The 14,093-nt window shown below is 37.1% G+C and overlaps 1 protein-coding gene across 3 annotated transcripts in view; it reads left to right on the forward strand.

Moving 5' to 3' along the window:
- Positions 1-14,093, forward strand: part of LOC119660763 (ATP-binding cassette sub-family G member 1) — a 221,887-nt gene that overhangs the window by 148,256 nt on the left and 59,538 nt on the right. For all 3 annotated transcript variants that reach the window (XM_038069546.1, XM_038069531.1, XM_038069536.1), the window contains exon 7: positions 3,490-3,624. In XM_038069546.1, coding sequence (XP_037925474.1) covers positions 3,490-3,624 — 135 coding nt within the window. The remainder of the gene's footprint in view (positions 1-3,489; positions 3,625-14,093) is intronic.

Genomic DNA, 14,093 nt, shown 5'->3' on the forward strand with positions numbered 1-14,093 from the left:
TATGAGCCCATTGAAAAATAAAATGAAAAATAACCCACACCCCTTGGTATGCTTCTGCAGACGCCATCAGCATCAGAAGAGGCTCTTTTGTATTGTTCACAAGTGTCCATTTTTGGAGATGTGAAGCTAAGGTTGAGCTAACGTTTGAAAATGTTCTCAGAAAGGGGGGGGGAGGGGTTCTTGAAGGAGAAGGGACTACTTCATTGTGGCTTTTTATGTAATTTTCGAATGCTAAGGCTTGTAGGCTAGCCCACTCCATAATGTTGCTTAGTGCGTTTTATATTTTTTATAAATTCGCTAACTAGTTTCCGCTGAATGGATGGTCTTCGGGAAAAATGGTCTCCACCACAGTTGCAAACATTTCCCAATTCAACATTTTTTGGGGATGGAGTGGTCCCGAGACCGCCACCTATTTAACGGTGGACAGTATTAATTTTGAGGATCACGGACCATTCTTCCCTGGGCAAATACCCAACTTCTTAAAAAAAATTTCTGAGTTTCGGTTGTCAAGGCAGAGGTAAATTCATTAGACGTTACCTCACTTTTGTCCTGCAGAGCAGCATGATTGAAGGTGGTTATCGATGTTATTGACTCTGTATGCATTAATCCAATTTCTCAATTCTTAGAATACGCTTTTTACCAATAACGGGCCTAAATCAACAAAATTTTAGGCGAACAGAAATCCGGTGCATGAAACGTTTCTGGCTAACCGTCCTGCGTTTAATTTTATCTGCAAGGAAGTAAGGAATGAGAAAGAACTTCTAGTTTTCTTTCCTACGCTATACGTAAAATCGCAGTCAATTAGCTAATATGTCATTTCGGGAAGATGACGTGTATCTTCACATCTTCGTATTATGATTGCACGGCCCATCTTGAGAAACTCATGTTAAGGTCAAAGTTTGCACAATTTGATTCCCTAGATAATTTACGTTGAGCTTCGGGCACTGAGCGTCAATTACTTCAGCCTGCATTCGCAACCTTCGCAGGATCTTCCATAGTGAGTGCCAAGTGCGAAAGTGTGTACCGTTAGTTGTTTGTAGACCTGGTCAAATCTGGATAATTGTCACTGCAGGCCCCAGTCTTCGTATAATTTTTACCCTCGGGCAAGAATTTTTCATCTTTGGCCCTGGTGGTTTGGCAGGCCTTCACTGCTATCATTACGTAAATATTGCACACACAGGGAAGGGTATTCTTTGATGATGGGCTTAACGTTTATAGTAGTCACCATTCTGATCAGGGACCCTTTCGCCACGGTCAATTGTCCCATCCTCCGATTTCCTCCCGATATTCCCGTCCGTATGCTCGGTGGAATAGTGATAAAGTGGTGACTGGGGCATGGAAAGGTGACATTTGCTAGCCTATGAATTTGTCAGCGCTCTTGTTTCCTACATATTCAAAATCAGGGGATACGATTTATTGATTGTTATGTTTGTACAATTTTCTGTTTGTTAGAAAAGTTGTCAGTTCGCATTGTCATATGTCAGTAGTGACTCATAAAAATGAAAACAAACTAAGTCAAAGTCATCAAGGCAAAACGTTTCAGAGTTTAAGAGATGATTTTCCCTTTGTTGGGTTTTCTGTAGAATGGAAGAAGAGCGAGTGATATTTGTGCATGAGGCAATAATTATAACCGAATGGAAAGCAAATTTAAATTTACTACATGGGGTAATCGCTCTCCTTATATCTTAATAAATACGAGATTGTAATCACGGCCACAACAGTCACAGCGGTAGACAAACTCAAAAAAGGAAGCGGAAATATATTAACAAGAAATCAGAATTTTTCGGCCTAGAACCAAAGGTAGAAAATAAAGTTTCTTTCTCAAGTTTAGTGCATACAGCTGTTAGGTGCCTCGTTGCTTATCTATTTCGGATTTCCAGTTATAAATGACCTTAGAATTCGATTCTAAATTGATTGTCATCTTGTGCTTTGAAACGAGCACGATTCATACGTATTCTTTTCTGTTGAGGTTACGAATTAATCCTGATTCCTCATCTACTTGATGGTGAACTGCACTAATTTTGAGAAGCAGCTATATCTTACCTTTTAGTACATGGACTATTGGTTTTAGACAAATATCCACTTTCTTCATTTTTGTTAATCCCTCAGACGCTACCTTATATCTGCCCTGCCGAGTAGCGCGACTGACAGTGGCTACAGCTGGTGTTATATTGACTCATGAACACACCATGGGTACAAATCATAACCATTAAGTTCTGGTCTCACTTGATCTAAGCCTTGACAATTGTTGCTCTTGTCACGCAACAAGACAAGAGTTGCGTTTATCCTTGCGGCGAAACCATCAGCTATTTTCTGAATCGGATGCGACAAAATTTAAATCAGGTTCATCTGCTTTGACGACGATTTGAAATTTTCAAATAACTGGCTCTGCGAACTTATTGGTTAGAACTTTCTGGCCGCCAAAAATTCGAAACTAGTTGTACTCATCACAGCTGTTAAAAAATAATTTAGTGAATGCAAAATTTGGTAAATTGTACCATGTATGAGGATCTTGGTCATTCACCTCTCGATCTCGTGCGCCAAATTTGAATTTCATGAACGTTTTTGTCTATCTACTGCTACTGTTTTAGGTTCATCACCTGCACAAAATTAACGGCGAAAAAAATGATAATGACGCAAATTTTCGTTGAAATTTTGAAAATTAAAGACGAAAATAATGACAATAAACTGCGTGGATCTGCTATCTACCACAATAAAATGAATAAGAGACATGAGAATACAGTATACGAGTTTGTTAAATAATATAAACTTCTTCTCATCCATGTATCCTTTCCACTTACTTATTTTCCATACACATACGTATTAACACTTTTCAAATTTCAGTATATCTGTTCGATTAGAAAAAGCGTAAATATATATGCAAATTAATTCTTTCTACCTACAAACGTTTAAGTTTTAAGTTGCCTATACACAATCTATGGTTTTTATTTCATCATATAATACATCTAAATAATACATCTAAATAACACTATTTACATATATTCTCGTTATATTTATGAAGCTTTTAAATTAGAATAATGAAAGGAATAATTGCTTTCCAATAAAGTAATTGAATATCTAGTGGTCTAAATGGATTATTTCTATATAGTGATAATGGAAATATATACACAGTATCCACATCATTCGCTGAAGGCTAATGCTTTAATTCAATTTTCTAAGTGTCTTTTGATTATTCAAATACTTGATTACGTCTTACTCAACCTGTTTATAGCATGAATGGTTGCTTCAGGCGCTAACCCTTAGAAAGTCAGTTTAGAGTCGATAAATGTATGCAAAATTACTCATTGCTTCATGCCTCTTTCCATCGACTCATGCTCTTACGATGGAAAACTTTCTTCCTTTGTGCATACCAGCATTGCTTGGGCATTGCATTTTATTGCAGTGATATTTCTTCTTTTCCGAAAATAAACCATTTTCCAACACTTTCTGTTTGATTATCCTCTACTAACGCGCGTATTCAAATTGCAGTGTTGGAAGTTGCCGTTGGTGAACATGATCGAGATATGCCAAAACTGATAAATGCCGCTACGAAAAAATATTATGAGGATTCAGACCTACATCAACTCACAGCGCCGGTTAATCACATAATCAATCAAATTCAAGGTGAGTAATTATTTTCTTTCTTTAACACCTCACTACCTATGCACGCAGTGAAAAATGAATAGATATTTAATAAATAGTAGAATCTGTCAAGTTTAACACCTTAAGTTTAACAGAAGTTTTATTGCCGTTTTAAGATGCTTTACATCATTACCTCAAGTATTCAATCTGCTATGAGAGATTGAAATGGAAGGTGAAAAATATATTTGTATGTATGTATATTATACACAGCACTTAAAAAGTATAAGTGAAATTGGTCGAGGGGTGAACTCAGAAAACAAAAACAGACCATCCACTTCAATGTAATATTGTCATTTTCCGAAACTCCCGGAAATGATGAATTCACATAAAACCATCATTTCAATTTATTATAACTTTCCTAATTATAAACAGATCATTAGATTTAACTTTTGTGTGTTTAAACCCTACCATGAAAAAAAAAATGGAGATATTGCTAAATATATGGAGTTTCACTATGCCCACATAAGAGTATGGCCAATTATTTATGAGAACAAATTACCTACGTTAGATAACTGGGTGTCCCTTTTAACGAACGTCTCGAATTCAACGTTAAAGTTGCGCTAGAAAGCACTTGCAAGACATTCATGTCTCTTCGAAGACTCTTTTATGCTCCACATCTTAGCTGACGGGTTAAAATCATTTGCTAGCTTACTCTAATGAGCGCAGTACTCACCTATGTGTATCCTATTTGGTTTAACTTGAATGTTAGCCACATAGAGAAAATGAGGATCTTTGAAAGGAAATGTCTGCGCGCTTGCACAGGACTCAACAGGTCTGCTTCGTCAAGTTATGAATATTATGTAACTGATGAGGTGATGTATGCAGTTGTTGCTGTGCTGAGAATCGACAAAGTTATCGTTAGATTAACTCGGAATCATATAGTGCGATCCGTTTCGCATGGCGAGAATCCTTGCGTTTCGCAGCCGTTCTACCCAAATGATGGGTATTTCGAGAAAAGTCGCACGACAGGCTTCATTCCTCCCGAAGCATTCGTGTATCTTGAGAGGAATGGTCTAATTCTTGATTCTGCCGGTGATCTGATTATGTATCATATACATAGGCCAGCCACGGATAAAAGGATAGAATATCCCCTGGACTGGAGATACTCCAGAGCGAGAGCAACTTAGCGGGTTGAAAAGGAGAAATCCTGGTACTGGTGGCTGTGGGATGCCGGTTAGCGGTGGCCGTGCGCAGTTCTCTCGTTTGTGCCTTGGTGGGACTTTGTAAATATGTATATATTGAACGGGTTCTGCTTTTGCCTCCAGTTATAACATATGCATATGCTATTATTCTTTGTCTCTTTGTTAATCTTACAACTGAATTACTTTTCCTTCCTATGTAAAAACAAGTCGGGAAACCAGAAGCTCGACGCTCCAGGTATAAAAGGTGTTGTGTTTGCCTATGCCAGGAGCATAAAGCAATTCTCCATTAGCTGATAGCGTTGACTGGAGATATTTAAATCGCTCAGTTCTGTCAAGTAACCCGCCCAGAACTCCCTCCCCTCGGGTCAATACTATCAGCCAATGAAGAACTGAATTTGCCCCATTAGTACGTAACACGCAATATACGCATAAATTATGTGACAATATCCACTTTCGGGTGATATTGACATTCAAAATCTTGAATTTCTAAAGAAGTGAAACTTTGATCTATTATAACTTATAATTAAAGCGATTTCTACCAAACATGGTAGGATCAAGCTCTATATTGTAACCTACATTTAGTGCATTTAGTGGTGCTACGATGAACGTAAGGGGTGTTCTACTATTATTAACTTTATTTGAAGGACTATCGGTATGGAAGATATTTCGGAGCCTAGCCACAATATAGTGGCAGTCTTATGATTTCTTTTAGATTTTTCAGTTGGGCAGTTTCTGAGAATGGCCCCATTTAAATAAATGATCACTTTCAACTCCCTGAACTCCCCGCCTTTCCAACAAATATCTACTAACTAACTGAGACCAGCTTTGGAAAGTACTAATCGAGGCCTTTCATTTGATACCCCACATGACTATATTTGGTGGAAAAAAATTCCTCTTAATTTCTACGTAAAAGGATATAACTCACTTTATGCGTGAGCGTTCACAGTTCCCACCTTTCAACCAAATTTGGTGTCAATCCCTGCTACAGTCTCCGAGAAAAATACGTGTGACCGACAGATAGACAGACAGTAAACCGATTTTAATAAAAAGGGCTGGAGAGAAATAGATTTCTCATGAATGGAATATTTCACTCGAATATCAATTATTCTCGTTAATTATGACGTCAGCGTCTTATTTGTATGGCTTAGGATGCTACTAATTCCCACGAAATTGATAGGCTTGAACTGCTATAACTTTGTCACCAATAGTATGATTTTCATAAACTTGGCAGGCGCATGCACGATGCTGCCGGTGCCGGTGCAAAATCTACTACTCCTAGGATGAACTTAACGGGAGTTTATCCAGACAATTTCTAAAATTTGGTGATATACTATTAGTAAGTTTATTCGAGCAGATATGGGGATGGGACATATTTTGAGGCCTAGATTTCATCCAAGGGCACCTTTCTGATTTTTTTGGATTTTTGGTTTGGGTAATTTCCGAAAATGAGTCCTGTCTCACTTTAAGTGTTTGCATTTTGACTCCTTACTCGCGCACTTTGCAATTCAAAAATAATATCAGATTCGGAAAGTACTAATTGAGACCTTTCATTTGATACCCCACACGACTATATTCGATGGAAACAATTTTTACATCCCCCTTTGCATGTATGGGGCCTCCCCTTTAAACTGCACGTAAATTTATGTGACTCACTGTATGCGTGGGATTTCATAGTTCCCATGTGTCCATCAAATTTCGTTTGGATCGATTTTGCCATTTGAAAAAAAGTGCGTGTGACAGACAGACAGACAGACCGTGAATCGATTTTAATAAGGTTTTGTTTTACATAAAACCTAAAAAGAAGCAAAAAATGTATAAAGCGGAAAGAAAAATAAAATAACAAAAAATTAGAAAAACAAATAAAAATTTTTGACTAAAAAAGTAAAAAAAAAGACATCAATAAGAAAAGCGAAAGTAAAAATTATTTTTTTCTTTTTAATTTAAATTGTCTGTGGTATTGTATTAGCCTTAAGAGCGAATATAGTAACTTTATGATAGCTTTCAGTTTAAATTAGTCTTTTCAGTTTAGTTTAAAACCTTTTTTGTATTAGTTTTGAGTGAATTGATTAGACTAATTTGATAGTTTTAATTGATAGTTTTAAGAACAATCAAGTTAAAAGTATCTTTTCAAACGATTAAACATTTATTATTACTTTGATATTTCTTTATTTGCCACTAAGACCAAGAGAATTTTGTCGGGCTTTTGATCAATTCTCGATAACTTATTGTAAAATTAGATTTTTGTTTCTTACTGTTTCTCTTCTCTAAGTTATTTTTATTAGTTTAAAAGATTGTTCATGTTTCCAATCTATATATTATGTATTATTATTTCTTGAAAACACAAAAAGACTGAAAACTAAACAAATAACCATAACCATTTCAACATGGTTATTCGTTTCCGAGGGAAATTGGGTAAACCAATGCTTCTGGGATTACATGCTAAGTTGACATTCCGAAATCTAGCCAAACTGCTAGTGCTATTACCACACATGCGGATATAAATTTTGTTTAGTATATTCTGGAATTAACATTGTAACGTGACAATTTTCTCCCTTCAGTATTATATATAAAATGCAATTATGTAGATTCGGCGAGTTAAGGGTGCACAAAATAAGCGTTCGAATTGACTGCTGTCAACCATATATGCAGAGATAATTATCTAAACCGAAAATTGTAAGCACTCAGTGCAGTACCAACTAAGTGCAATTCCAATGAAGCACCCGTCAACTTGTCGCTTATCCGTCGGTATCCGGTCTAGGCCTCCCTTAATACTGCAGACCTCCCGGTTTTGCGCCGAAATCCACCAATTCGATATCCCTAAAAGCTGTCTGGCGTTCTAGCGTACGCCATCGATCCATCTTAGGCAGGATCTGCCTTGTCTTCTTTTCCTACCATAGATATTGCCCTTATAGAATTTTCGGGCTGGATCATCCTCATCCATACGGATTAAGTGACCCGCCTACCATAACCTATTCAGACGGTCGGTATCGCTCATAGAGTTTGTCATGGTATCGCTTATAGAGTTCGTCGTTATGTAGGCTACGGAATCCTCCATCCTCATGTAGGGGGCCAAAAATTCTTCGGAGGATTTTTCTCTTCAACGCAGCCAAGAGTTCGCAATTCTTCTTGCTAAGAACCCAAGTCTCCGAGGAATACGTGAGGACTGGCAAGATCATAGCCTTGTACAGTAAGAGCTTTGACCCTATGGTGAGACGTTTTGAGCGGAGCAATTTTTGTAAGCTGAAATAGGCTCCGTTGGTTGACAACAACCGTGCGCGGATTTCCTCATCGTAGCTGTCATCGGTTGTGATTTTCGACCCTAGACAGGAGAAATTATCGACTCGTTTCCTTATTCACTTTATTTGAGTAGGTATTGGTATCGGATGTATATGTTTTGATGCGTAAATTTCATATACGGGTTTCCCACGTCCCTTTAGTATTTTGCACTTAATTTGCTATATAATAGTCGCTTAAATCAAAGTTCCCCATATCCGTTTCAACATTGCTACCAGATGTCAAGTGATTTTTAGAATTTTCCCTTTGATCATAAGCTTCAGGACTTTGAGCAGATTACTTTAATGTGAAGATTCTATTGTCTCTTTTCCAGGTAGTACAGTAGAATCCATTCGGTCAGATCAGTTCGATACAACGATCCAACAAACTTCAACCATATCTCTGGCAGAATTTCACCATAAACTCTGCCTCGAGATTTCTGGTGAGAGTGTCCTTGCAGAGAAAAGACTTTTTTCTATATGCATTGCTAGCACAAATCGATTTTCTCGTCGTACTCTTGTGAAAAACCCTGGATTCTCGAAGTCCTTGTTTGATTATTTTAATGACACCCTAAATTTCTGAAGATCTTGGAGATGGCATTATCATGTACTTTAGTAGTACCTATACTTGACTCTCTCGTTGGTAGATCAAACTTGGCTCCTTATAGCGGGGCAAGGGACGTTTCCTCAAGCCTTTCTCTTTTTATTGTAACTTTCTCGAAATATGATTTGTGATATGAAATATTTTCAAGTTGTGTGACTGAGTGGTTTGCCTTGGTCCATCCATAAAAAATCTACTTTAAGAAAAAAATACAGAAATATATAAGTTCAAAATGTATGCCCATCGTTCAAACTTTTATTGGCGCACGTGTTGAGTATATGTATATGTCAGGCTTCTTTTAGAGCGCCAATGTAAAGATATAATATAGTAATCTACGAATAGTTTAAATAATTAGAAATTGAATACAAATTTAAATATATTAAAATTAAATACGAAATGAGATGAAAACGATTCATAGGAAAATATGTACATACGTATGTATATTCATCCAAATGAATATACACAAGTACAACTGTGAAGATTTTTATCTATCTCCTAATGACTCAGATTTTCTATCTCGGAAACTATATAAAAACCTACTTGCGAATTTGCTTAAAATATGGGCTTAGTGTCAAAATTTTATGCTATATTTGTCGTCAAGACTTAACTAGATAGAGGATGCTATTGGTATTTGCCAGCGAAAATTTGGCAATTATTTGAAACTGAAATCGTAGTTAAAACCGAAAACCGAAAATGAAAAATTATTAGCCCATGTAAAAATCATATGCAAGTAGATTTCATATCCAAATAAGCGTACTCTAACGAGGTGATCTATTTCAATACGATTTTTCATCATACACACGGCGGAAAGCCAAAATAATTATCGCTTCATTGTTCAATATTTACATTATTCATTTGTAAAATTCAAGTTCAATGGCGCTAATATTTTTTAACTATATTGAAAGGCCGAGTAGATACGCCTCTGTGGGTTAGCAAGACGCACTTTCAATGTCGGCCAAATTCACGAGTTAATGGCCTGAAATAAATCGTCAGATGGTAAGAGAAGCGGCCGATTTTGTTATCAATATTATATAATTTGTTATTGAACGGATTTCGGGCATTTGAAGTTATGCGAGTTCATTTAAAGTTGATGGGTGATGTGAAAAATCTATTAAGATGTGAACTTTGAATTGTTTACGGTTGACAATATTTAGAGGATTATAAATTGTGATTTTAGATTTAGCCCTTGGAAATGTGGTGCTATGATTGTGTTGCAACAATATTAACTTTTATAAATATGACTGAGCTGGTTGGGTGTCACCCCCTCAATATTATTGCCCTGGGTTCGAATCCAGATCGTTATGTATGTTCTCCTTTGTATTGTTCCGCTACTATAGGGATATCGCTTGCGCACAAAAAAGATGCTGTGTGAATGCTCTATACGCCGCAGAAGAATAGAAAAAATATACATATATACGATGCGGTGGCTGAGTTAGCTCAGCCTCGCGACCACGTGTAAATCTTTTCAGTTTATCACTTTAACATCACTGAGTATAACGATATTGAGACTGGAGCATAGTATCGCTAAAAAGTTAATATATGAACAATAACATAACATAAATAAGAATTACCTGTATAAATGACCTATAATGAATAGCACCTCCACCTCATAGTGCGTCTCTATTTATTTGCCGATGCAGCGAGTTTTCACCTCTAGAAGTTTAACGCAAAGCTTTCCAACGACCCTAAATTTGTCTGTTAATTCTGCCTCCATGGCTGGAAATAACCAGTTATGGGATATTTTTGGACCATCCAGATACGGTATAATAATAAAATTGTCAAGAGATGCCGCACTGCGTCCCAAAAGAACTATTGTGTCCCTTTACCGGTTATTCTATACCTATAAACTATAGTATGCCGTTTACTTTATTACGTTCCTTACTTTTAAGTATTTCAACTTGGCCTCTGGTAATAAGTACACACATGAACCTACTTTTCACAAGTGCCTCCCTTTGCAGAATCTACGGGTAGTCTCCGTAGAGATACCTAGCCATTCTAGAGTCCTTAGAGACCTGCTGGCTATGCTTATGGGGATTTTCTGTTTCAAAATTTGATGCAAATATACTTTTTTAAGATGTTTGCTTGCAAAATCTGTTTTATTTGTGGTCAAAATAAAATCATAGACTATATATAGAAAGTTTTTATTTTATCGTTTTTAATTTAGCAAATACTACATTTTAAAAACAGTACCACACTTTGCTGACTGCCTGTAGCAAATTTAATCATTCTATTCATAAAACTCCTAGGTAGACAATGAAGCTCTAAAAACCCCAATTGATAGATATTTTTCTGTAAAAATCAGAAAATTACTTTTTTTCTCCCGCGTATATAAAAGGGGCAGGCGGCATTCTTAAGCTCTTAGGGCTATCTTCTCTAGTTTTCTTTATAACTGATCTTCATTTTTAAGGTTTTGTTTGCAACCCATACATGTAAAAGAGGGGTGTAAAATTTTTTTTCACCGAATATAGTCATGTGGAGTATCAAATCAAAGGTATCGATTAGTACTTTTCGAAGCTTAGTTTTGAGATTTGCTAAATAAGGGGCGGAGTGGGAGGGGTGGAAAGTGATGATATCTTTAACGGCCCCATTCTCAGCAACTAACCAACCGAAAAATCTGAAAAAAATCATGAAGCTGCATCTATATGGTGCCCAGGCCTTAAAATACTCTCCATATCGATATCTGTTCAAAGTTAATAATAGTATATTACCATATTTTCGGGAAAATTGAGTAAAACCCCCCTTAAGTTTATCCCAGAGTTATAAAAGTTGGTAGTAGTATAAAATATAATATGAAGCATATTATCCCCAAGTTTGATCAAAATCATACTATTAGTAACAAAGTTACAGTAGCTCAAAGTTGTCTCTATCCTGTAAACTTACAACCCGAAGTACTAAATCTGACATGCTAAATGCACATACATGACGGGCTCCGTACAAATGAGATGTTATGCACTCAAGTAAAGTCACAGAAGAAGCAAACAAAACCTTTCATACCTGAAGCGCACAGCTTCCGGTTTCCCGACTTATTTATCCTAACCTCAGACGATTCCAAGCCCTGTTTGATAGAGAAAGAGGGAGAAGTCACTTTGGACTGAATGGCCATGTAACATCGAGACGTCTCAGCGACGCGGAGTCGATGCCCTGCTTAGATAGTGATTCCTCTTTGCACTGGTGGTATACAATTCACTTAAACTATTCCCTGACTGTCTGCCTGAACACGTGATGGGGAAACACTGTCTTGAGTGTTTTCTGGATGCATAAAACAAGAAAATACGTGAGGGTCTCGAGCGAAATCATTACCTAATGGTTACTTGCCCTCACTTTCATGTTGCATTTTCGTCTAATTATATCGACCAATAGCTTCGAAAACCTAAGTTCAGTACTATCCGCTTTTGTGATCCCCCTGTCATTACGAAATCGAAAAGCTAGACGGCAGATGCCCTGAATAACGCGCCTGGCAATATTGATAATCATTGGACCGCCATCAAAAGTGAAACTGTTAGCCATGTTCCAAAGGTATATCGTAAGATTTGGCTAACGGCTGAAATTTGGTGGCGTGTTGGAAAATGCGCTCGAGTTGCGAGACCGCGGCAAATCAAGGGAATTACACCATAGCGTTCGTCGTGACACAAGGAAGTTCATTGTTTCATTGACCTGGAAGTCAGAAACAGACGCAAATAATAAAGATTTCAAAATCGTATCGTACCATGAAAGAACTTCCACATTTTTCAATACTCCGTTCAAGGACGTTGACCGTAGGCTCACCATCTACAAGCAGTGTATGTGTAAGAAGTTTAAGAAATATTTCACTATGGTTTTCAACCATGTAAAATTTGATGAAATTCGAATATGGACTGCTCTTTCAAACAAAGGGGAGGGTGACTATTGGTGGAGTGTTTATAGCTCCCTGCCATCACAAAAATAATAGTACCCCTCGAATTCTTTATAGAACATATTGAAAGCCGTCTGGTTTTCGCTCTAAAATTCTCCCGCTCTGACCACATGAACATCTTTGGGATCATTCCGGAACAGTGTGTGGAGTTCAGGCTATTTCACCTCCTTTTCGTCGATTTCTGACTAACCCATGTAATGGAATTCACTATCCTAGAGTGGCAGAATATTTACATTTCGGACATTACAAAACTTATGCGTTTGTAGTCTGAGATTGGTGTATTACTTGGTACATCCTCCTCTCTGGTGAAAGTTATAGAACGACATAATACGAAAATCGTCTTGGAAATAATAAAAAAATATTGAATCGAGCGCGCTTTTAACTGGTATTTATTATACGACGATACTTTGAGCCATTAATGACATGCTCCTCTATCTTCTTAGAATTTTAATTAGCAACAACTGGTGTCTGATTTCGACTTGCCTTAATAAGGAACTCCAAATATTAGTTCCACCAGTTTAATATCCTGCCGTGCGCCATTGCTTCATCTAAGGCACTGAGACTTTTATAAATATTGTCCATGCCATCGTTCATGAATTTTACTTGCTAAGAACTGGAAAGTCTATACAAGAGTATAGTTGAAACCTGATCGCGAGATGTTCCGACCGAAAGAGTTTAAAATTATTCTCTGGTAGTTGATAATTGGTCTTACTGTCCTGATTATATTTATTTGGTTTAATAAACCAAAAAAACCAAACCAAATTTCTTTACAAAAAAATAATGTCTTATAATCAGAATTATATCATTTAGTAACATCGTTCTACGTTAAGTTTAAGGGGAGCGGGGCTTCTCGTACATACAAAAGAATGGTCGAAAATGTTTTTTCAGCGAATATAGTCAAACAAAAAGTGTTATTAAAATTTTCTAAGGCTGACCTCAGTTCAGACATTTGATACAAAAGGAGTTAGGCGGGGATCGGAAAGTGATAATTTCTTCCACGGACCCAAATATTCAACCAAAAACATATGAAAAAGATCACAAAGTTGCTATTTCACGTCTGTTTAAATAAAGTTAAAAGTATAATAATAAGTGCCAAGCATTTAGACTTGGATGATCCTACCTACTTAAATTATAAAGGGGCGCTGGTGGTGGTGACCGGTGGTAGGTTAATGGGAGAATCTGTTTAGAACTCCATGCAAAATCGAGCACATATACAGAATGGTGTACTTCTACATGCTTCGAACCAGACTGTGTGAGAGTTCGAGGCAGAGAGACATCAAGGGAAGCCGTGACGGATTTGGTACAATACCTGTAACTGATAATATTATGGGAACTACAACCACCCGCTCGAGATGCCTTCTTCTTCACGTATTTTCATTCAATGTTGTTATTATGTCTTGTCAACTATGTTAACAGCACGTCAGGCTTGTTGTGCGGTATGTGACGATCAGTTAGAACTTGCCGGTCCTAATACATGCTGTAAACACCTTATCTACAGCATTATGCCAGTTGGTGTATTGCAACGGTCCCATAACAGAGGGGCC

This window comes from Hermetia illucens, chromosome 1 (assembly GCF_905115235.1).
Source record: "Hermetia illucens chromosome 1, iHerIll2.2.curated.20191125, whole genome shotgun sequence".
Taxonomy (NCBI): Eukaryota; Metazoa; Arthropoda; class Insecta; order Diptera; family Stratiomyidae; genus Hermetia; species Hermetia illucens.